The following is a 26359-nucleotide window of genomic DNA, read 5'->3' as shown; positions in this document are numbered from 1 at the left end:
AAAACCACACCTAAGATTTCCTTTTACAGTACGCTTTTAATCAGTAGAATAAAACACAGATATTTCAAATGAACAGTAGCTTCAGATATTTTATAAAGAAGTAGTTGAAATATTCACCAATTTTAATAAAATATTAAAGGTTTAGGTGAAATAAGAAGAAGTTTGAGAAATTATTTTATGTACGATTCAGGTAGAGTAAGAGAAGGTGAAAGAAACAGAAACAGTGAATGCCTGGTTCAGAGCGACAGTTGTAGATAAAGTCTTGAAGGACTAAATTATAAAAGTTGCTCAAATAATAAAAACGACGTTTCGAAAGCCTTCCGTCTAATGACTTGGTTCGTTCGGTTTGTTTTCAATTTCACACAAAGTTATACATGCGTTATCTGCGCTACCCGTCCCTAATTTAGAAGTGTAAGACTAGAGAGAAGGTAGCTAGTCATCACCACTCACCGCCAACTCTTGGGTTACTTTTTTTACCAACAAATAGTGTGATTGACCGTCACTTTATAACACCCCCACGGGTGAAAGGGCGAGCATGTTTGGTGTGACGGGGATTCGAACCCGAGACTTTCAGATTATGAGTCGAGTGCCTTAACTACCTGGAGATGCCGGGACTCGTCTAATGAAACGTCCTTCTTTCTATTTGAGCTACTATTATACATTTGTACTCCAAGAAAAATTTCTCTACAAATGTCACCTGTGTTATTGTTCAAGTTTTAGAAATACTGCTATGTAAATTGTAGTTTTAATATCACCCCACACATCTATTAAAACAAAGAATCTGTGCAATTTGCATGTATTTTATTATGTACACAAAGTTTTCCTTATAAACACATTAAGAACACGAAATGTAAGTGAGAACTCTTAAATAGAACATAAAGCTGATACTTTTCTACGTAACATCATCATAGGCTGTACGACACGCAAAATCTATATCTAGTTAAGTGTCACGCGTAAACAAGCGACGAAAATACTGCTGTCTCAACAACATCAAATAAACTCATGTTTATTAAAGATAGATGAACATTTGCCAATCTACATTAATATAGCTATCTTCGCTGGCGGTAGCTCGACCAATAGGTACAACATAGTTAAAGACCTAAAGTGTTGCTAGTTCAAAGAAGTGTAAGATGTACATTGACATAAATAAGCATGAGCTACTACGAGAAGAGCCAGGTTATAATAAAGATTTTGGCTCAAAACAAAGTAATTTAAAAACGAATAAATGATTTTAATGTGCTCGCACATTAACCGCAAAAATAAAATGTTCAAAAATAGAAATTAACAAACATTGTAATGAAAACACGCAGCAAGGAGCAAAACGTCACTGAAAGAAGAACATATTTGTTTGTTATTAAGAGCAGAGCTACACAGAGAGTTATCTGTACTTTGTCAACAGAGGGTATCGAAACCCGATTTTTAGCGTTATATCGGGTTTACTGTTGAACCACCGGAGAGTCTGAAGAAATGTGTTATTATAAGTATACATTCCCTCCATTTTAGCCGCTGCATAGCAGCTCGTAGAATGATTCCGAGTTCGTTTTCTACAAATACAAACTTTTAGCTCATAGCTTCATTTCTTAACCGATTTGGGATTTCATTACAACTATGGCTACTGAGAATTTCATCTTGCTTTTACTCGCTAGAACAGTTTAAATAAGAAACTTCATTCGAACTATATTACAGAGTTTTACTTTTAAAAAAGAGAAACTTCATTCAGACAGTCTTACACAACTTTAATATATTTAAAAGTAAACTTTATTCGAACAGTCTTATAAAATTTTAATATTTAAAAAGTAAACTTTATTCGAACAGTCTTATAAGATTTTAATATTTAAAAAAGTAAACTTTATTTAAACTGTCTGACAAAATTTTAATATTAAAAATAAAACTTCGTTTAAATTGTCTCACGAAATGTTAATATTTAAGAAGAAATCTCCATTCGAGCTGTCTGACAAAATTTTAATTAAAACAAATCGTTTGTTAAAACTTTCACTTGATGAAAGAAGTACGTTTAGTGAAGTTTTGTGATGAATAAACATATGAAAATCAGAATTTCAGATTTTGTGAGACTGAATACCCTGTTTCTAGATTGTTATCGGATACTTCCTGCCTTCAACGAAGTTTTATGGTTTCTAACTTGCTGTAACGCGACTCTTTCCCAGAATCTAGACTCTAGCTTTTACCTCTGCTTTAAACAATGTGCGTACGACACTTGGTTGCGTTTGTCAACAACGGATTTTTAACAAGAAAATTCTAAACTATTCATTAGTTAATTACTTGCAAAAAATATAATCGCAGTGAAGGCCAAGGAATTAGATACAAAACTTGTAAAACCTGATATTTTTAGTGTTAACAATCAGAAGTCGCATCATTTGTTTGTTTGTCTGTTTTGAATTTCGCGCACAGCCAAACGAGGGCTATCTGCGCCAGCCCTAATTTAGCCGTGTTAGACTAGAGGGAAGACAGCTAGTCATCACCACCCACCGCCAACTCTTGGGCTACCCTTTTGCCAATAAATAATGGGATTGACCATTATCACGCATCCATGGCTGGAAGGGCGAGCAATTTCGGTGTGTCGAGGATTTGAACCCACGGCCTTCAGAATAGGAGTTGAGTGCCTTATTCACCTGGCCATGCAGTGTCCAAGCCGCATGATGATGTGACAGAGAAAACTTGCCCCGTTACAAAAGGAAGGCATGTAATGAGATCTATAGGTGTAAAATACGAGTTCCCTCCATACTGATGCCCAATGTCTACCCCTCCTCACCCATCATTCCTACAGGTGTTTTACATTTTAAACATAATCAACCTTCCTTCTCCTGACGTATAAAAATTATAGTGACTCGTTCTTTTAATATGAAACACATATTTAGACAATGACTGCATTTTTGAGCAAGTAAAATAATGGATTTCTCATACAAGAATCGACCTATGAGACTGACTCCACGTGCTTATATCTGAACTATGTCATATAGCAGTTGTTAAAAACCTATATATCCATTCGTTTTTGTGTGTTTTCTAGTACTTCCTAAAGCCTTGATTATAAAAAGAATAAGATATATGGTATTGGGCAGAGAATAGATAGCACAAAGTGTGGTTTTGCGCTTAATAAGGTATAGAAGGCGCCGTGTATAATATGAGCACTTATCAACCATCTTATAAAACAAAATATAGGCTTGCGAATTATGTATTGTGTGGACAGACAAATAGCTACAAGAAATATATAAACTCTGTGATGTTTTTTTGTCCTTTTAAAATATGCTATGTGTACTTCCGTCTTCGAAATCTCTCTTCGTCACCTGGTGTTGTCTGTAACCGATAATAAATGTGTTATTAGCTTCAATAATGAAGTATTTGTAACATGTTTTTAAGTGTTACTTTCTGAATGTACCTGTTTAACAACCTACGTGATAACATCTTCACTGTACAATTTAGCTCTGCAAGTCAACTTTAATTTTTGCTACTTAAATAGAAACTTTCTTTAAGGATTGGGTAACAACAACAACTGAAATACCTACTTAAATATGTGCCCATTTTCCCCCAAATCATAAATGAGCTAGACCTCCGGTTAGCCAGTTAATCTGTTTGGAAAATAACCTCTTGGACAGTAATTGTATTATTTAAACTTATGTAACCTCTATTTTCTTATCATGCTAAGTAGTTAGGGAGCTCGAGTCGTAATCTGAAGGTCGCGGGTTCAAATCTGCTTCGCATTAAACATACTCTCCTTTTCAGTCGTGGGAGCGTTAAAATGTGACGGTCAATTTCAGTATTATTTTGTAAAAGAGTAGTCCAAAGGTTGGCGGTTGGTGGTGATGACTAGCTGCCTTCCTTCTAGTGCTAAATTAGGGACGGATAGCGCAGATAGCCCTCGTGTAGCTTTGCACGAAATTCAAAATAAACAAATATTTTTAGTTAGTTTTAAAGAAGCATGGAGAAGATGTATGGTATAATTTATTTTCAAACAAGATGAACTGTAATCGCCTCACAATTAAATGATTTATTTACCCAAGTTGTACATTTTGTCGATTTTGCAAAAGACACGATACATGAGTCTGATCAGGTAATGGTGGTTGGAAGTGAACGAGACTGCCATGCTTTACGTGAGCTAGGTCCTCGAGGAATGGAACCTAATTCCTTAGCATATTTTTGTGGAACTTCTAGCTGCCCTTCTAGAGAGAACTGAAACAGTTTTAACAGTCAAAGATATTAATCAATAAGATATACTAATATTGAAGTCAATATCCTAAATTATATAGACTACGTGCAATTGTATATATAACTATATATTTCATATGTATATTCAAAAGTAAGTCAAACAGTAGTCAATTCAAGCTCGTAAAAAAATATAAATAAGAAAAAAAACGATATTCTGTTATTTTCCCTTTTCTTTCCTGGGGTTAGATTCTTCTTGGCGGGCATCACAAGGGTAGCTCATTTTATGACTTTATGTTAATGATACAACAATAACAAATGAATTTATTTTTAACAATTCAGTAGTACTTTTGTAGTATCATTGGTTTCAAAAATCCTCAGTGGATCAGCTTTAAGTGTATGGACTTAGAACGATAGAAATCTGGTTTTGATACCTGTGATAGACACAATAGGTGAATAGATGAGATTATTGATTGACTTGTAAGTTGAACTTGTATTTCTTATTTGAAAATCTATGCTGAATTTCTAAGAAACTGATTGGAAGTCGTATCATATTGCGAAAGCTCTATCGCAAGTATCGAATTTTGAAGTTGGATTTTATAAAATGATTAAAGAAGAAATTGGAGAGCATTGTATTATTTATTGTGTCGGGCGTGACCTACTAATTTTAGAGTGCTCGACTGTGGAGCTCATTTCTTGGTTCGCGTTCCGCTACCACAAAAAATTGCGATCTATAATTTCGGGATTTGGAATTTAAGTGCGTTACAACAGCAATAGTCAAATCCCACTATATGGTTTAACTAGAGAAACGCCTCACTTTAAAATCGGAGACAGTTATTGTTTGGTGCGAAATATAACAAATAAACGCACAAATATATAAATCAATAAGTGTGGCAGTTAGAGGTGTAAGCTGGATATTTTTTACATGTACACTTTAATTTGTAGTTTTTCAAAAATTTAAATATTTTGAAAAGGTTTTTATTGGGGTTTTTTCTTGATTATATGTGACCTGTTAAATTACTTTTGTATTGGGTTAAACAGAGAATAACATGATAACGCAAATAACTTATGAACAATAATTATCAAAACATGCTTTCAAATAGCTCTGTGGTAAGTCTGAGGATTTACAACACTAGAAACCGAATTTCGATAACTACGGTAGGGACTGTACAGATAATCTTTAGTGTAGGTTTTTTGCTTAATAAGGATTAAACAAACACAAACAAATTAATAACATTTATTATTATTTTCTGTTTACTTATCTGTAGCGATGCAAAGAGAAACTGGACACTTTAGCCATCTCGGTCATGAATCAGTGGCCAGGGGTCAGATTGCGAGTCACAGAGGGATGGGATGAAGAGCTCCATCATGCTGTGGAGTCTCTCCACTACGAAGGACGAGCAGTGGACATCACGACCAGTGACCGTGATAGATCAAAGTACGGTATGTTGGCTCGGCTAGCAGTTGAAGCAGGCTTTGACTGGGTTTATTACGAGTCGCGATCCCACATACACTGTTCGGTTAAGTCTGGTAAGTTACAGAAGTGTATCATAACTCAATCTTGTAGATTTCTTTCCCTTAGCCTGGATATTTAGATTTTAATTCATTATGAAAAGAGTCACTGTTACCATTGCTCATGGATATATCTGTTGTTTCGCTACGCCAAAAATAATCACTCTTGGTCTTAAATCTGGCCTCGTTTTAAACATGTCATTTTTTTTCTCTGTAACATTCGATTTATACTCTAGTATTGATACAACTTTTTACGTATGAAAATGGACGCTATTCTTGATTTAGAGCCTTTAAAGTTTCGTCACAAATATTGTGATTAACACATTCATTCTTTATCCCGAATTATTTATTTCCGAAACTTTTGAATAAAACTTCAGTCCATAGACTGATGCGCTTAGCTAGAGTTTCTGAAAGCGGTGTAACCAAAGTTTAAAAGTGAATATTATTATTCCTTTATCTTTTCTTGCTGGCTTGATGTAGTTCGCAAACTTTCGATGCTTCATTTTAAAGAATTGTTCACTTATACAGACGTCTGCAGAAACAGAGACTATTGTTTGTTTTCTTCTTCTATGTTGTTTTTGCTCCATTCAGAAGTTTAGGATCAACGTTTCAGCAACCGTGTGTAAGTAAACAAACACGCAACTGTTCAGTATCCTTGTTAAGGCTAAAGATCGGTATTGGTGTTTATCAACATTCAAGTCCTCCCTCTGGTCAAGACCGTGTTTAAATGAAATAGTAAAAGTCAGAAGATAAATGTTTAGTTTCAAAAGCTTAATCCAAATGACACTAGGCCCGGCATGGCCAGGTGATTAAGGCACTCGATTCGTAATCTGAGGGTCGCGGGTTCGAATCCCTGTCACACCAAACATGCTCGCCCTTTCAGTCGTGAAGGCGTTATAATGTGACGATCAATCCCACTATTCGTTGGTAAAAGAGTAGCCCAAGAGTTGGCGGTGAGTGGTGATGACTAGCTACCTTCCCTCTAGTCTTACACCGCTAAATTAGGAACGGTAAGCGGAGATATCACTCGTGTAGCTTTGCGCGAAATTCAAAACCAAACAAACAAAATACTTACTTACACGTAATTGGTTTTAATTATCCCCCCTACTTTGACTATTATTTGTTTGGATATTAAGAGCCTGATAAGAACATAACGTTTCTAATTCATAAGAAATATGAGAAATTATATCCCTTCTACGGATTTGAAGGCTACACCTATAACTCAGCAGTTTGAACCCGCCCTGCAACCAGGACAACGTTTTTAAAATTTGACAATTGATAGCAAATAAAGTATAAATCATCATTCTTGTCATAACTCATTACGTTACAGTGCTTTCGTTTCTTATGTTGTAAAGATAGATGTCGCGCTGTCTGTTTATTGTCGATCCTTTTAATATCTCTTGCGATCTAACAGCTTTTCTGATGAGAAACAAAAATTCAACTGACCAAGATTACATATCAGGGTTATTTAGGTTAGTCAACATCACTATGTGACATTCAAGGCCTACTACGACAAAGTATCTGTCCAGCAGACAGAGTTATGGGCTCGAGTCTCGCTCAGATTCAATTTCTACAGGACGCTATGTTACCCTAAAAATTTATGTAAACACAACAAGAAATTTCTGTGTTACCAAACCTTAATCTGGCAACAAAGGATTGTAAACTGTAGAAACCAGTTGACATCCATAGCACAAGATTACTTCCGCACGTTATATTCGAAGGGGTTAAATTAGGGCGTAACGGATCACAAGGGCTTTCCGCCCCTTAAGGATTCAAGCCATTAGCGTTCCAGACCTTCTGATAAGAATGTCAAGTTGGGTGAGAAAAGGGAGTTCCACCTGTTTTAAAATTCCAACTTAACCATTGTCTCTTTGTGAGAACGAATAAATTCCGGATGCGGTTATTTTAACTTAGTTAATGAAATCTGACTTACCAACAAGTCAGATGTTGTTGTTGGTAAAGGTTTAAGTCCCGCCCTGTCCCAGTTTTCCTTTTATTTCAGAAAAAAAAAATTACACACCTTGGTGTACTAACCAAGTGAAATATTCTTAAGCCAAGCAGACATTAACATAAAAGTAAAACATTCTATCTTTTCATTCGTGAAGGCCCAGCATAGCCAAGTGGTTAAGGCACTCGAATCGTAATCTGAGGATCGCGGATTCGAATCCTCGTCACACCAAACATGTTCGTCCTTTCAGCCGTAGGGGCGTTATAAGTGACGGTCAATCCCACTATTCGTTAATAAAAGAGTAGCCCAAGAGTTGGCGGTGGGTGCTGATGACTAGCTACCTTCCCTCTAGTCTTACACTCCTAAATTAGGAACGGCTAGCGCAGATAGCCCTTGTGTAACTTTGCGCGAAATTTAAAAAAAAAGCAAACAAAGAAACCAAAGCCATTGGTGAAAATAACTTATTGTAAATATGACACACGTTCTAAAGTCTTAACAAAAATAAAAGTCGGGCTGAGAGTTTTAGATGTATCTATCAACGCTTTGTTTATCGATTAGATCAGTGAAAGAGAACCCTAGCAGTAGTACGACTTTTTATGATTTGTTCTATACGTAGTCTTATTCGTTAAAGGGCGTGTTTACAACACACCACATGCTGAAACACGAATTATCCTGTCCACGAGCTTCAAATATTACACTACAACATATTATTGAATCAATTTGTAGGTATCAGGTTAGAGAAAAATTGTATTTCAAAAGCTATTTATTGACATAAATGATTTATTAATTTTTGCTGTTATTAATGAATCCGCAGACATCATGTCAAATAAAACGTATACTTTAAAAGACAGCTCTTGAATGATCCATAGACAACTATATGCCAAAAAATGTATACCTTAAAAGATAGCTCTTGAATAAATCCGTAGACATCATTTAAAAAATAGAAAATTCTAAAGAATACATATTGATGCAGCAAATTTGTTACTTTTCATTAATTTTAAATGAAGTAATTTATTAAAAAGAAACAACAACAAAAGCTTATTTCAGTTCTTATAGCAAAGCCACATCAGGCTATCTGCTGTGTCCACCGAGAGGAATTAAAACACTGATTTTTGCGTTGTAACTCTGTAGACTTACTGCTGTACTAGCCGGGGCCGTTTCAGACGCAACAACGTGTAACGCTAGGTGTAAAAAAAAAAGATATGTTATTTATTTTGTCCGAAATAATAAGCATATGTTTCGTTACTTATATTTATATTCAGCTCCCTTTGTTTGTTTGTTGTTGTTTTTTTTTTATTTTGCGCAAAGCTACAAGAGAGCCGTCCCTAATTTAGCAACGTAACTCTAGAGGGAAGGCAGATAGTCATCATCACCCACCGCCAACTCTTGGGCTACTCTTTTACCAACGGATACTGGGATTGACCATCACATTATAACGCCCCCACGGCTGAAAGGGCGAGCATGTTTGGTGCGAACGGGATTCGAACCCGCCACCCGTGGATTACGAGTTGAACGCCTTAACACAATTGGTAATGCCGGAACCTCAGCTTCTTTTAGCTCCAGTTTTCAACAAATCTTTCATTCGTTTAACATGCGTCGAGAGAAAATACGCATTCGAACTATTTATTGCACAGTACTAGAGTGAACAAGAAAATACACTTATGAACTACTTAATGCGCATCATAGTAACAGAAATAATATTTCACACCATGCAAGAGGACAGTAAACAAGTTTTCTTCATACATCTCTTTTGGTGAGAGGATAGCTCACGTCACGCACGAGAGAGAGCGCTGTATACAACACTGTTTGTTGGATATTGTATTCATTATTACAAACACTGTAAACTGTTCGTTACCCAGCTTATTTATTTTACATTGTGTCCTATAGGACGTAGTATTATGTATTGTCTTCATTACATTTCATACAGAGGTAGAAAACTTTAAACAAACATTTATTATATTTTGCGTACATTATATAGTTAATAGGAACATTTAACAACTGCATTTATTGCACATTATAAAATAAGACATCTTACTCGGTATTCGTTACATATTTAGTGTCATTAAAGAAAGCACTAAACATATTCTTCCCCCTACACTATAAACCATTAGAGCACGTGTGACACTTCGGAAGTCAGTAACAAAATGTAATGGTCTAATACACTTTATACCCCGAAGTCTTAGTGTCTTCCACTTCACTTATAGGATTCAATACTAGGATGCAATGGTCTATATAATACATGTTACACTCTGAGGTCTTAACAACTCCCACTTCACTTACAGGACTCAATACCACGATGTAATGAAGGTATAATACATGTTGCACTGTAATTCTTGAGTCTTCCACTTCGTTTACAGGACTCAATACTAGGATGTAATGAAGGTATAACACATATCACGAAAGAGAAAATTACAGTTACAGTTCATTACATAATACACATCATAGAGTCAAGTGTTAGACCTTAACACAATAAACACCATCTTTTTCTGGAAGACATAAGCCATTACATTTCTTATAAAGTTTCGAAGGTTTTATCTTCACAACTTTTAAAATGAAACTAAGTAAAATAAATATTAATTAATAAATATATAAAGCTGAAGTTATAAATAAGTATACGTGTGTGAGTGAGTATGCTTGACGTAAGTTTCATTAGTTGACTTTTGGAATGGATGAAACTTTGCTCCAGTACTTACCTTTGTCAATTACAATCATTTTTATTTTATATTATAAATTTCCTCCAGTTGTTTCACATAATTTTAAACAGATGTCTCCCTTTTAAAATAATTTACTTTCTTAAAATTTAAACTACTAGTATTAATACTATTATGTTTTACATCCATAGTGCTATGCCTAATATTGCTACCGTTCTTCCTTGTTTTGATAGCGTTATACCTTGTACTGATACTACCATACCTTTGTTCCTTATTTCTGATTACTTTGTGTTTGTATAGAAAGTATGTTGTACAATACATTGGTTTTAGTCAAATCAACAAAGTTAATTTTATGTCTCTCTGATTCAGACCGTGAAAACTATTGTTACTCGTTTTAATATTTAGAAACGGTATAACAACTCGTGTGACATTCAAAACATCAAGACAGAAATAGCCGTTAGTGAAATTGGTCAATAAACTGCCATATGATACGTTTGATACTTACTGACTTATTCAACAGTGCCTCAACGTGTTGCTGACTGATAAAAAATTAGCGACCGGGAAAACGATATGATTAGATAGTTTTCTGTTGATAAAAACAAAACAAAGTTCAATTATTCTTAAGTTGCCGAAAAGGACTTGGTAATTCATTCCCGCCAAGGACTTTACACAACAAGCAGAATACCATGTTAGGTCATAGATCACATCAATAAACACGTTTATGACTTCTCGTGTTGATGGTCACGAAATTGCCCGACCATTACCTGGTTGTCTACCTTATAGGTCTGTGTGAGAATGTAGGCTTGTATCGGCGGTTGACATATTCAGGTTATCGTTGGTATGGAACTACTTAACATCATAGCGTTAAGGAATAATTAATTTCTATATACCCTATAATATTAATAACGTTGCTTGAGGGACAGAATACGCGCATGCACAAACCACGTGCTAAAGAAAACCCGTAAAAATAAGGAGAATTACACGCTTTTCTTAATATTATGACAGAAAGAACAATAATTTGTTATTGAGATCGGTTTCTTCAGTTTCTTTACTTTCCAAGTAAAAAAAGCAAAGTCTTAATTCTATAACATTAATCTAACACAACAAGAATTTGTCTCGCTTTGTGATGTGACAACCGCGAGTATCGAAATCCGATATTTAGCGTTGTGAGTCTTAAAACTTACCACTGGCTCCCAGGAGAGATTATTATTGTACGAAACTGTACTAGGAAAAGGAATGTTCATGTCATTTCTCAATCACGTGGTTAGTAATAGAAAGAGATATTAATTTCTGCCCTGAGCATGGTATTTTAGTTAGTATAACGAGCTACGAGTTAAAGAATTCACGGATCCACACGTGACGCTGCTGAACACGTGCTCTACACTTTCAGCTGTGAAAGCGTTATAAAAATGACAGTCAGTTCTGTTATATAGTTTTTAAAAAGCCTCGCGAGGTCCTTAACGCCTACCTGCTGCCCACACTCGGGGTTAATAATTCAAAATTAGAGACAGCTATAACTTAATCGTAGGGGCCTCTGACCTTATGGCTGAAACTCACTTTCGCGCAAAGTGCCATTTGGGTTGAAAATTTTAGTTACAGGTATTAATTTTATTAAGGAAAATTGATGAAGGTTCATTTACACGTACCAAAAAAAAAATATATATAAAACCACATCACCTCTGCATAATTACATTAATATTTTCAATTACTTTGGCATAAACGAGTCGCCAGTGTGCGTGAAATAGATAATAAATACCCTGATTGACCCTCTCATGTTCGTGATTAAAAACCCCAGGTAAACATTTTCTTCCTAATTTCCATACTCTAGGGTGGCGCATAACATAATTTAACCGTATAATGAAGGACCTCTTACCCCTTTGTTGCCTGAAGAAGGCTCTGATGAGAGGGCCGAAAACTCGCAGATAAAATAAAAATACTTCGATATAAAACTATATATATTAATTTAACTACGTTATGAGTCTTAACAGAACAGGTTTTATGTTATTTTGCAAAACACTTTCCTTTCTTAAAGCAAGTGCTCAATATCTTGATTTACAAATGATAACACTTTTTCATGTTCTTCACTAAGCCTTCTGCGCAAACAAACAGGGGCTTAGAACCACTTCAGCATTTAAGTAAACGCGACCGTCAACTGGTTCTAAAAACAAACCTAAATTTAAATAACAAAAAATTACAATGAGAAATAAATGAGCTGTAAAATCATTTGGTAAATTTACTCATGGTCTGGTATATTAAATTTCATTGCACCCCGCTAGTACAGCGGTATGTCTCCGGATTATAACCCTAAAATCAGGGGTTAGATTCCCCTCGGTGGACTGAGCCCGATGTGGCTTTGCTATAAGAAAAACACTCTATACTAAATTTGATCTTAAACATTTTTATCCAGATTGCTGTAATATAATGTTTAAGCTTAACTCGCTAGACGAGGCCCGGCATGGCCAAGCGTGTTAAGGCGTCCGACTCGTAATCTGAGGGTTGCGGGTTCGAATCCCGGTCGCACCAAACATGCTTGCTCTTTCAGCCGTGGGGGCGTTATAATGTGACGGTCAATCCCACTCTTCGTTGGTAAAAGAGTAGCCCAAGAGATGACTAGCTGCCTTCCCTCTAGTCTTACACTACTAAATTAGGGACGGCTAGCGCAGATAACCCTCAAGTAGCTTTCCGCGAAATTCAAAACAAACTAATTCTTATGTTATTTTACTCTTAAGTAGCAGTATAAATTGACTTAATTATTTTATGTTTCATGCACGAGGAAATAAGCTTTACTTTTCATTCCATTGATGTGTTTTTATTATCTTTTTCGTTATAAATCACAGTTTTAAATGCAAAATGTTTTTGTGTTTTAACATTCATATCTACTCCTAAAATTTGGGTTTCATTTGCTTTTCACTTTCTTTATGTGATGCTTGCAACCGGAAGTTAAGCCCGATACTTACTGATACATAATGCTTTGCCCCCATTGTATGCGTTGTTTATTCAGGTTCTTATTCTATAAGGACACCTTCTACCAGTTCCACACCTTGTTTTATATGCTAGTTTTAATGCTACGTATTAGTGGTTTAAGTGCTTGAAACGAAAAACCATTGAAGCTTGGGAGGTGCTGTTGTATTAGGAGCTATTATATTGTGTTAATCTTTCTTTTCTTTAATGTTGAAATAAGGTGACTCTTTCTTTTATTCTACATATGTTCGATTTTTTTTTCTAAAGCAATTTACATCTTGAGAAAAAGCTCCCCTAATTTTGAAATCACAGATAGAGAGAAGGCAACTAATAAGCTCCCCACTCTGATAATTCTCTGGTAATCCTTTACCATCGAATAGTGGGATTGACCGTATTTATAACACCCCACGAACAGAAGGGCAAACATTTACGATGATTGGATTCGATCACGTGACTTGTAGATTAATAGTCGCGTGTGCCATAACTAACAAGTCATCTTAAGACTTGCAAATTATAGAAAAAAACGTTTACATCATGATGTGAATCACACACCGAATCATACAGTTTATAATAAGTTAAACAAAAGAATTTCTGCTCGTTGTGTCATTTAAATGTCGTCTTACATTTATCTCTCATACATATAAATCTTCACATCAGTGTATTCCAAACATTCCACTTGTTTCTCATGACATAATGTTGTTGTTTTTTATGAGACTTTTGTTATAACCAAACAAATGATGGCTATTTCACTGGCATGTTCATAAGATGCTTTGCTAATTCAGTTTTTGGCAATCATCAGACTTTGCCCTAGAGTACTTTCTCAACCAAAACCACTTCACATTTACTGATCGTAAAACTTTCATAACAACAGCAGTTTCTTACATTGGTCTCTTGAAGTGTCCACACAAGAAACTTAAGAAGAGACAAAGTGAAGAACGACAAATCCTCTGAATGTTTGTCTTTGTTCAAAGAAGATAACTACATTTTGTTAGCTCTCCGATTAGGAGAAATAACGCTCTTTCATGTTAGCCGAAGTTCTCTGGAGACAACAATTTCGGGGTAGATAAATGGGGAAGCCAAATTGGTGTAGGTATTTAGTTATTTGACACTAGTGTAAACAAGACGATCACTCCTGAAATGCTTAACCGCGTCCTCTATGTGTCCTGAAGAGAAAGAGGATCACATATCATTTGTTGGGGTGAAAACAATAAATGTTTCATGGACTTTAAAGATGGTGGATTTGACGTTAAAGAATTCTATAAGTCTCGATAACAGTGTCTAATTATTATTTTTTCTGTTGTTTTATTGAATTTCCCTCAAAGTTACTCGAAGACTATTAATGTTAGTTTTCCTTCGTTTGGAAGTGACGGCAGCACCACTCATCACTAACTCTTGATTATCCAATTAATGATAAGATTACAAGAGATGGCAACACCACTCATCACCAACTCTTGATCTATTCAGTTAGTGATAAGATTGGAAGGGATGGCAACACTACTCATCACCAACTCTTTATCTATGCAATTAGTGACAAGATTGGAAGGGATGGCAGCACTACTCATCACCAACTCTTGATCTATTCAGTTAGTGATAAGATTGGAAGGGATGGCAGCACTACTCATCACCAACTCTTTATCTATGCAATTAGTGACAAGATTGGAAGGGATGGCAGCACTACTCATCACCAACTCTTGATCTATTCAGTTAGTGATAAGATTGGAAGGGATGGCAACACTACTCATTACCAACTCTTGATCTATTCAGTTAGTAATAAGATTGGAAGGGATGGCAACACTACTCATCACCAACTCTTGATCTATACAATTAATGATACGATTGGAAGGGATGGCAACACCACTCATCACCAACTCTTGATTATTCAATTAGTGATAAGATTGGAAGGGATGGCAACACCACTCATCACCAACTCTTGATTATTCAATTTGTGATAAGATTGGAAGGGATGGCAACACCACTCATCACCAACTCTTGATTATTCAATTTGTGATAAGATTGGAAGGGATGGCAACACCACTCATCACCAACTCTTGATTATTCAATTTGTGATAAGATTGGAAGGGATGGCAACACCACTCATCACCAACTCTTGATTATTCAATTTGTGATAAGATTGGAAGGGATGGCAACACTACTCATCATCAACTCTTGATTATTCAATTAGTGATAAGATTGGAAGGGATGGCAACACCACTCATCACCAACTCTTGATTATTCAATTAATGATAAGATTGGAAGGGATGGCAACTCTACTCATCACCAAATTTTGATCTATTCAATTAACATATCTTGGTAATTAATGAAAGAATTGTGTTAGAGAAGGAATTTAATAATAGAATCTTAAACAAAAATGGCAATGTAAGGTGAAGGAAAAGGTAGCTTAGCTTTAGTAAAGTGAGGTCCGTGGTTACGAAATCAGCACACAGTACCACATATAAAACTTGCAATGTTTTATGTTTGTTTTTAAGAGACCTAAAAACTCGAGCTCTTTTGAATACTTCACTATTCTTCTTCAGAATAATAAGTAATAAATAAGAAAAAGGGAATGATGAACTATTCTAAAGAGCTCGAATTCTGGGTCTCTTTTAAAAAACCTTTGCAATTTTTGTGTCTAATTCTATGCACTTACTTTTTAACCAGAATTTATGTTACACTCATGGGCCATGGACCCTGGTTTACTGAAGGTAAGCTACCTCTTCTGTAACCTTGCATTCCCATTTTTGGAGATTCTTGACCTACTCTTTACTAATGACTAGTAGAACAGCGAGAAGTAAACTAGTTAAAATTATCCACCATCACCTCTTTACCAACGAAGAGTGGGACTGCCCATCACAGAATAACGTCCTTATGGTTGAAAGAGCTACAACGTTTGGAACAAGATTCAAAGTAGACACTTCAGAGTTTGTTGTTTTTCTTCCTTTCTTAACCTGAAGATGACGTAGGAAGGTCGAAACATTGGTCTTTGCTTTATTAGTAAAAGTGTCAATACCAATACCAGCTGTTCTAAGATACATTTTTATTTCAAGTGGGTTTCTTGTCATCAAAAAAGTAGACAACTTCAGATAACGAGTCGAGTGCCCTAATCACCAAGCCATGTCAGGCCATCTCTTAAATGATAAAATATTCGTGAATGAAGAAGAAAATTATTGAATTTTTGTTTTATTATGTACTTGTCAAATATAGGCTTATATGTGGAGTGGATTTTATAACAATGAAAAATAAAATCACTTTAGGGTTATCCTGGAAATACATGATTTGTAAAACAAATAAAATATGCATGAACGTTAAAATAATTAAAATTAACACATTTAAATTCCAATGATAATTTACAGTACTGAAATAACACGACGGTCAAACAATCTCCACTACAGTAAACAATTGTGGTTATAGCGTAGCAATATTTCAGTTTCCCTATGGTTTAGCAATATGTTTACGCACCAATAACTAAAATTCTGGATTGGATTTCCAGTGGTGGACAGAGCACAAGAAGTTTATTTTACAGTTTTTTGCACTAAATAAAAACTAATACTGAAAAAATTCGAAAATTTGTCGAAAGTCAAAATGTTAACAGCAGTTTATCTTTTTTATAGTTTGTTTGATCATTTTAGTATTTTAATAACTTATTTTAGTAAACAACGAAAAGAAAATCACAAAACTGGAAAGTTCAATGGATCATCGGTTTAGGACAATGCTTGGAGATACCGTACAAGGACGACCGTTACAAACTTCACGATTTTGAACGTGGGAAACTGCTGGAGGTAAGATCTGTCTAACAGTCCAGATAACCACTGACGACGGGGGATTCTCGACCGATATAAGTAGTTCGATCGGCCTATCACGGTGGCGGTACCATTCATCAACTCGGGAGGTCGTAAAATTTGTCACTGTGTCACTGCTGTGAGCGACAATTATCCAGTTAAAGTTATCGGTCTGTGTAACTATCACTGTTGGTATAGAGATCTGATCAGTTTAATCTTTTTTTGTTTTTGTTTTCTACAGAGTCATCGGGACCCGGGAAGTCTGGTGGATGTTTCCATGGTGATGGAATCGTTACGACTAAAGAAGGGCCAAAACGACTTTCTCAAGTGAAGATTGGAGACGAAGTTTTAGCAGTAAACAGCGAAGCAACATCGGTCTTCACCGAAGTTCTTCTCTTTTTGGATCGGGACGTTGACTCGAGGAGACAGTTCTACGCTATTGAAATGGAAGGGGGCGCTCGAATCACCTTAACTCCTAACCACCTTATTTTCGCGGCCGCCGATAATTCTTCATTTCAAATGAAAAATATCGAAGCCACCTTTGCAAAGAACGTACAGCCAGGAGATTTCTTATACGTACACACGGGTCCTGGGGTCTTAAAAACAGCAAATAATCATGTGCACTTAGAGCGCGTGAAGACAGTGAATGTAATTGTGGATGTCGGCGTAGTTGCTCCTCTCACACGCGAGGGGAACTTGATAGTTGACAATGTTGTGGCGTCTTGTTACGCCATATTTAATGACCAGTATCTGGCTCACTGGTCTTTTGCTCCCGTCAGACTGGTACAGAATCTTAAAACCTCTACTCTACACTTATTGAAAAAGTTTCACATCTTGTCCACAAGTTCGTCTCTTCACAGAAAAGTCAAGAGTCACCAGAAGGGTATACATTGGTACGCCAAACTTTTGTACAGTATTGCTTCCTACATAATGCCGGAAATATATATAAATCAATGAACTCCAAATGTGAACCACCAAGGAGTCATTTGTGTTAAGTTATTATTACAAGCTCATTGGTTCGCAGTCTGCAGACAAGCACTCGGGTGGCCCGGTGGCAGAGATTACAAAAATCAATGATTGTGTCTAATCGTACGCCACCTAGTGCAAGAAAGGGACACATAGCCAGTGAAATGAGATCAATTAGTATGAAAAAAAAAAGAGACGTTATTTTCCTTTCAAAATGTTCTTCCTTCTTCGAGCACTTCAGACTCAAACTGGATCAGTTGGTTGTTATAGAAACCGTGTCAGAAGATTACATTAAGGTTGTAGTAATGTTATTAATTACTAAAAAATTATAGATTTTCAAATCAATGTGATTTTTCTTTGTTTAAAATATTAATTCTCTATTCATGACTGGAGAGAATTAACACTTTCAATAATGATAAGGTGATTGTTCTTATTACAATGCAATTACGTTTCACATAACTGCATTATTTTACATTTTTCTTTTGAGGCATACAAAACATGTCTATATTTCATGCTTTGTCATTGTTATTAGTAGATTACGAACAAATATATAGATCTTGTCAAACAAAATTATAAGACTTCATTTTGTCTCTGATAAGATTAAAGTTACGTGCAAACTGCATATTAAAGTTTAATAACACTCGTTATGCATGTGTAATTTGATTCAGCGAAACTGTTTTAAATTTCTAACGGGTTCTGCCACCTAGCGGTTTTTAAACGAACTATTGCAAAACAATTTTCGAAAAAAGTAGATCTTTGGTTTTTTCCACGTAATTAAGAGGTTAATGATGAAATTCCAATAATCTTGAAGATTAATGATCTAATTAATTTTTTCTTTTATACTTAGATATATATGAACATAAAACGGATGTTAAAGTGCTTATTTTTCACTTTTTAATTTGTTCCACTCTTGGTTAGGTTTATTGAAAATGTATACGTGAAATTCTTGATATGAACTTTAATTTTTAACTTAACTATTAAACCTCTCCATAATTTATCTTCACTTAGAGAAATAAATACATATTTTCCAACGTAAAGCAAACAGTAAAATATTTAAACCTTTTCATCACTTCGATTTATTGTTTTATATTTTAACTCAATTAAAATTGTACTAATCTCCATTTCCAAGAACATATAATAGTGAAACAAAAGAAACTTTTTTCATAAATCATAATATTTTATAACATTTCAACTAATTAGGCACAACTAAGATATTAAAAAAATTTAAATAATTGCTAATGCTTTCGGAAAATAAAGCTAAAGATGAAACGAATCATTTTTTTCATGCACAATAAATCAGTTGAGTAAATTATTTATTTGACTTTTCAACTGTGTCTGAATTCTAGTAGCAAAGTTTCATTAAACTGTTCTCATATATATAATGTTTTATTCAGATATTCCTATGATTTTTTTAATAAGATATACTTTTGGTTGATATGAGCTACGTACCTTATTTCAGGTGTTAAGTTTCTGTTAAAATCAATAAAGTGTCATTTTTATTGGCAGTTTAATAATCTTAAATCTCGGATTTTGTTTCTAGTCTGTTACTAAAAGATCAAAACAAATCATGTTTTTATTCTCGTGTTCGAATTAAAATTTGACCTATGAAAACGACGGACGAAGATTGCATTGGTGAAGATCGAAAGTGAAACGCTTACATTTTATTGTATTTCAAGAACATTAAAGCAAACAACAAGAAATGATACAATTGTACACATTACGTATTAGAAGTAACGTGTACGTGATATGGCAGAAATAATAATGTTCGTTATGCACTGTATCATTATAATTAACACTAAAACTTTGTATTTTTTGAGAAAAACAATGTATTTTGTAATAAGATAATTTGATTTTTCCACATATAATTAAAAATATATATATACCAGTATACGATCAAATGCTAAAAATGTGTTATTTTTTCTTTGCTCTATATGCATTAACCCTATCATTTCATGTCATACGTTTTACCCGTCGCTGTGTTACTTTTAGAAAGGTTTCATCTAATCAAAAGATAAACGTTTGTTTTATAACCAGCAGATTAAATTGTACGAAAAAAAAACACTGAAATTTATAACTAAGGAAAATCTATGTACTTGAATAGAACATGTTACTGTTTTCTGTTGATTCACTAACGCTTTTAACTAGTTTTAGTATGGAACAAAATGAAAGTTGTGTACATTAAAACTATGATTTTTACTTGAAATATATGAAACTTTACATAATTAGTTTCAAATATTCTACGTTATTGAGTAAAGATATTATAATGAACGGAACATTTTTATTGCAAAGTGCAAGATTACAGACAGAAAAACAATTTTTTTTGTGTGGAACTTGCAAATGTAATTTAACTACGTGAAGATTTTGTATATATGTTCGTATATAACATTTTGGTGAATTATGATTTTGTCTTTATCTGGATAATAGAGTAACTTTATACCTGAATCGTTAGTGTAAGAGAAATGTGTAGTAAACAATTAAAAGTGTATATATAAATCAACTGAGAAAATAAACAACAAAAAGCCGTGAAATAAATAATAATAATAATAATAATTGATAAAATAAATATATTATTTTGTAGTATTCAGAATTTTTGTAGTGGATTTTGGTTTAGGTGATCTGTTTAGATATGTGCTCAAAACATTTCAAACATCTCTCTTATAAAATTTTTTGGATACCCATTAAACTCTACATTTTCTACAGCTTTTGATAAAACCAAAATAATAATTAATATTTACGACAAGAAAAAATCAAATTACACTTTTACGTTTATACACCCGCGTTTCTTTCTTCTACACTTCTTCTTTAGTGATTAATTAACAAAGGTAACGTTATAAAACTGTTTCCAGTACATTGATGCTGAATATTACTGATCTTAAATCAGGGTATTCGTAAGATCAGAATTCTGTAAAACAATTATTCACATTTCAACTCAGCATGTCGTTAATTCAGATATGACAGATGAAAAATTGGCTTTATTATGCAGTTAATACTTAGATCGAATCTCTGTTGAGTTTTGTTATACATCTCGTATCATGACACTATCATCATAATGATTATGAACCTACGTGCGCTGCATACCTATTAAACATTGTGCATGTTTTCTTCCAGTTCAAGTACATTGTTGTTTTTGTGTTCACACTTATTATTTAATTGCATAAGTGTAAGTAAATGTTATAATTTAGTGTACAAATCATTTTTCTGCAATTAAAAAGTGACAAATGTTTTCATATTGCTTTATAAATAAATGAATTTTTTGCAATTATTCTCAAGTATTGTATGTTATTGATAATACCTATCCACCAAATGGAATAAAATAGTCTTTTGGTAGGATTAGTTTCTTCATATTTCAAAAAATTATTGAAGCTAATTCCAGATATAGTTTAACAATTGTCAATTGGTAATAAATTCAACCACTGTTTGATATTTTCATTACATAGAAAACTTTAAAAAAGTAGGATTAAGCCATCAAATATGTTCAGAAATACAGTAATACCATCTAACAATATGGAAAACATCACATGTATGGGAAGACTGGGTAAGAAAAGAACGTTACTTTTAATGTGTTTGTTATCGAGTTACATGAATGTCATGATGAAACTCAGAATTTTAAAATGCGCCCTTTGGTGTTATAAACTTAATCTCCTTTAAAAACAAAATTTTGATAAATCATTTTTGAATACCGACAAAAAAATCACTTCTTGTAATTGGGGAACGTTTTGCCTATAAGGATGGACTCACAAAACAAGACAAGATACCTCGCACATAATTTATAACAAATTTAATTTAATATAAATACTACAATTAGCGAGTGCATTTAAATAATATAAATCATTATTCAAAGGATACTGGCAGAAATCACTATGTAGAACAATGGTATAAAAGAACGGGAACATAAAACATGAATACAAAATTTACATGGGTAAGATGGCCCCGCGAAGGTACCTTACACAAAAACTCTCATCATAAAGCAGTTGCACGTTATAGAATATATCAATGAGTTTTAACCGCTTCTTTTATAATATATATATCTGTCTATAAATCTTAATAATTTGAAATGAACAAAATAAAACTCCCTAAAATATTTTTCTATAACAATAAAAATGTTCATATGGTTTACCTTAGATCGAGATTGTTGAAAATCAACCAACTGAAGTCTCGCTCTGAAAATTTAATTTGTGAGATCACGTGAACAATAGTTACATGTAATTTACTCTAGATGGCAACATGTCATAATAGTATATATGTATACTAAAGGTGTGGCGGTACAGCGATACGATACTATATAATTTATACATCCTCATGAAATATGACAAACTTTCAGTTAACATTAGAAGTCTTTTGCACATAAAATAATGTGAATTTTTAATAAAGTATTTTTGCTAAAAATTGATGATTTAATAAATGAAGATGAATACTAAGTACAACATGTTGTTTGTTTTGGAATTTCGCACAAAACTACTCGAGGGCTATCTGTGCTAGCCGTCCCTAATTTAGAAGTGTAAGACTAGAGGGAAGGCAACTAGTCATCACCACCCACTGCCAACTCTGGGGCTACTCTTTTACCAACGAATAGTGGGATTGACCGTCACATTATAACGCCCCCACGGCTGAAAGAGCGAGCATGTTTGGCGCGACTGGAATGCGAACCCGTGACCCTCGGATTACGAGTCGCACGCCTTAACACACTTGGCCATGTCGGGCCACAACATGTTGTCTTCATTTCTTTTACCAAAAATATAACAAAGTAACAGTTACAAAACAGACACAGATGTTAAGTTATTTTTAATTCACTTCTTTTGTCAACTTCCATTTAATTAATCAAACTTAATAATTTGAAAAACACAGTAAAGTTTGAAGTATTTAAATAAGACAATGTTAGTAATACGGATAATAAATTAGAGCTGTTAAACTTTATAATAAACCATTGGTTAAACTTCTGTGTTTAGATATGTATTGTATCAACTACAATTATGAAATACGCACCCGTAATATACATGTATACATAGGTATGGCCATTTTACCGAAGGGAATTAACCATATTATTCTTACTTCATTTGGAACCTTTTACAATACCAAAAATAGGAAATAATAATAAATGTTTATTATAGTTTTTAATATTTTATTATCAAACAACAATTAAATCAGTAAATTAATAATAACAAAACATTCGATTGACCTGTTTTATTTTTATTAATGCTATTTTTTTTCATTGTTGTGCCAAACATTTTTACAGGTGTAAGATTTTGACTTCTTCCAACTAATCAGTGTTAATAAAAAGTGTTCACGCTTTCTAAACTAATCTTCATTCATTTTTAAATAATAACACGTTTTTTATCAACCAATTTCAACATTAACGTAAGTAGAAAACTTGATCATGGTTTAACAGTGGTATCTTTAGAAATTAACAAAGAGAAATTATAGTTTTAGGTTTTAACTTAGTTAAAAACGTGTCACTAGATGGCAGCGCATTGAATGCTCAAAAGAACAATAGTTCACGGTAAGCATTTGTGAGTTTTTGTTTTGTTTTTTAATTTCGTACAATGCTACTTAAGCGCTAGCCGTCCCTAATTTATCAGTGTAAGACTAGAGGGAAAGCAGCTAGTTATCACCACCCACCGCCAACTCTTGAGCTACTCTTTTACCAACGAACAGTGGGATTGACCGTCACATTATACCCCCCCCCCCCACGGCTAAAAGGGGCGAACATGTTTGGTGCGACAGGGATTCGAACCCGCGCTCCCTAGATTACGAGTCGAACGCCTCAACCCACCTGTCCATGCCGGGCCGTAGTTGGGAGACCAAACTATGAAAATCAGTTCGATAATTAATCACCAATACCTTTTTTTATATATAAAAACACGATATGCAGGAGAACAAGCCGTTTCCGTTAGTTTTCAGTCATGCGCATTTTACTACGAGTGTAATCACCAGTCTAGACTTGGAAATTTACATGGCCTTTAAATTATTCTCCTTAATTTTTCACCTATGTTATCAAATGTTTTGGTTGAAAGTGTTATTTCATTGATTCCTAACAGAATTTTCTTCTATAGACAATTCTGTTGACAAAGAAAATATTAAAGTAATATGTTGAAACTCATATTTGATATAGTAATAGGAACATTAATTTTGCATCGAATATTATCATAAAGTTTTGTACCAGGGTTTAAAAAATACCAACAAGTGTTTCACACAATTATTCTCCGAGTTCAAGAAAGTTTTCTTTTTTAATTAAGTTTCCTTAACATGTACGCATACCAAGTTTTTAGTTTGTTTAAAATCTCAAATTTAAACGACAAATGATGGTACTAAAAGGTTATTTAACAATGCAAATTTCCATTTTATCCTCAAAATTATACAAATGAAATTAATTTCGCAAATATTTTAATATGGCGCCACCTGTTATATTCTCCCTTAGTTCTATAGCATAAGGGCCTTTTAAATAATATATTAGAGAATTAAAATACTTTAAAGCGTTATTTCAATCCAGTGAGACCCTTGGTGACCAAAAATATTCTTGTAATGATTTTCCACAAATAAACAATTCAGTTACCTTTCATATATTTAAATTCAAGTATATTCAAAATCTCAATCATCCTTTTTGGAAAGCTCTTGCCTAAGATGCTTCTAATTTTGTAGCCCTCTTATGGTTAAAATACCTTATTCGTTTTCAGTAGTTGTCTTCTTTTACACCTAAATAAATATTTCTAGTGTTATACTTGTACACTCGTAGGTTAAATTATAAAAAACCTCTCCAATTACTGATGCTTCCCTGTGGCAAATATTTTCAACAAACAGTAATTCCCTGTTTAGCAAACACAAATGTATTTATGAGTGTGTATGATAAGTTAGTTAACTGGACAGAAGAGTGGTTGATTGCAAGAAAACAGGAATTGTTATAAAATTGTTATGAAACTGGATTAATATTACATGTGGGACTCAGTTTTAGGACCTATGGTCTTTTTGTATTTACATCAGTGATTGTAGGTGAAAGAATGACCAATAAATTACCTAAATTTGCAGATGATATTAAAGTCTTGGGTGTTGGCGACTGTGAACAAGATGCTGCTGCTTTACAAAAGGATTTAGATCATTTAGCAAGTTGGGCAAATAAATGGCAAATGAGCTTTAATTATAAAGATGCAAGATAATACATATGGATTATTATAATTTCAATTACAATTTGGATGGGAATAACCTGATAGTATTTTGAAAGAAAGAGATCTTGGTGTTCTGGTTGATCAGTCTCTTAGGCTATCCAAGCAGTGTACTGATGTTAGTGGTAAGGCAAATAGTAATTTAGGTTAAATCTACAGAAATATTGAATACAAATTTAAATAGGTTATAATTTAATTGTATAGGTCACTTGGTTAGGCCATATTTAAGGAACTGTGGTCAGTCTTGAGTTCTTTACCTTAAGAATGGCATTGAATTGTTGGAAATGGTTACTAAAACGGTGCCTGCGATTGAGGAGTTGTCACAAGACGAAATATTGAAATCTCAGAAATTGTATTATTTTGAAAAAATAAATTAAGGTGTATTTGTTTGAGGTGTTAAAAATTGTAAAGGGAATTGATTACGTTGATGCATTATCTTTTTTCATATTTAACAGCGAGAACAGTATTACTATCAAACAGAAATATACATTTTGGTAAGGTAGAAGTCATCTTCAGCTAAGACAATTTAATTTTTCTAACAACTGTTGTGAAGACAGTAAAGGTAAATGGTTTAAGAGAAAGCTTGATAACTATATGAATGATAAGAGCTTTCATTAAGATTTTTATTTCATTCGTTAATTTATTTTCTAATCTAGTCATTTCACAGTTTTAGTTTAGTTCAGAGGATGAAACAGCTAAGATGGACCAATATGCCCCTTGTTTTGCCTAAACATTATGTTAGGTTACATAAAGTAGAGAAACTTCACTTTCTTTTGAAGTGCCCCTGGTTGTTTTAAATAAAATTACTTATTTTCTTCTTCTTAAGGTTTTTTAATTTGACAACTTTTAAGAATGATCTCTAAATTAATGAAGAACCTGAAAGACAGCAGCAACAACAATCAAAAATACTTTTCATTTCACATAAAAAGCCATAAATGAAAGTATGCTTTTCAATTCTTTTAAAATTTCTAATACAAAAATACTGGTCTGCTAAAACTGTGTCCTTATTACGGCCTGAAACTATTCGTACAGAGTAGAGTAAAGTTGGCTGAATTAGTTTCCTGAGCAGATGGTGACTAAATGTCTATAATAAAGAACTGCAGCAAAACCCGAAGCACTTTTGTTTTTCGTTTAATTATTTTGAAACAGTCTTGGAGGACTAAATTACACTAATGAGTTTCATTTTCATAATAACTTCTAGTCTTTTAACTTTGAAAAGAAAGACTCGACAGG

At 33.8% G+C, this 26359-nt stretch overlaps 1 protein-coding gene across 2 annotated transcripts in view; it reads left to right on the top strand.

Annotated features, from left to right (window-relative positions):
- The window catches only part of LOC143225097 (sonic hedgehog protein-like), a 91669-nt gene extending 70441 nt beyond the window's left edge, over positions 1-21228 (top strand). The window contains exons 2-3 of one of the 2 annotated variants that reach the window (XM_076453882.1): positions 5427-5688; positions 17248-21228. In XM_076453882.1, the coding sequence (XP_076309997.1) occupies positions 5427-5688; positions 17248-17963 (978 nt within the window). In that variant the 3' untranslated portion in view covers positions 17964-21228. The remainder of the gene's footprint in view (positions 1-5426; positions 5689-17247) is intronic. The other variant, XM_076453881.1, reaches the window with a different exon arrangement.
- Positions 21229-26359: the final 5131 nt, after the last annotated feature.

The sequence above is a fragment of the Tachypleus tridentatus genome, chromosome 9, assembly GCF_004210375.1.
Source record: "Tachypleus tridentatus isolate NWPU-2018 chromosome 9, ASM421037v1, whole genome shotgun sequence".
Classification (NCBI taxonomy): domain Eukaryota; kingdom Metazoa; phylum Arthropoda; class Merostomata; order Xiphosura; family Limulidae; genus Tachypleus; species Tachypleus tridentatus.
The sequence above is the reverse complement of the archived record's forward strand: the minus strand, read 5'-3'. Positions and strand labels throughout refer to the sequence as shown.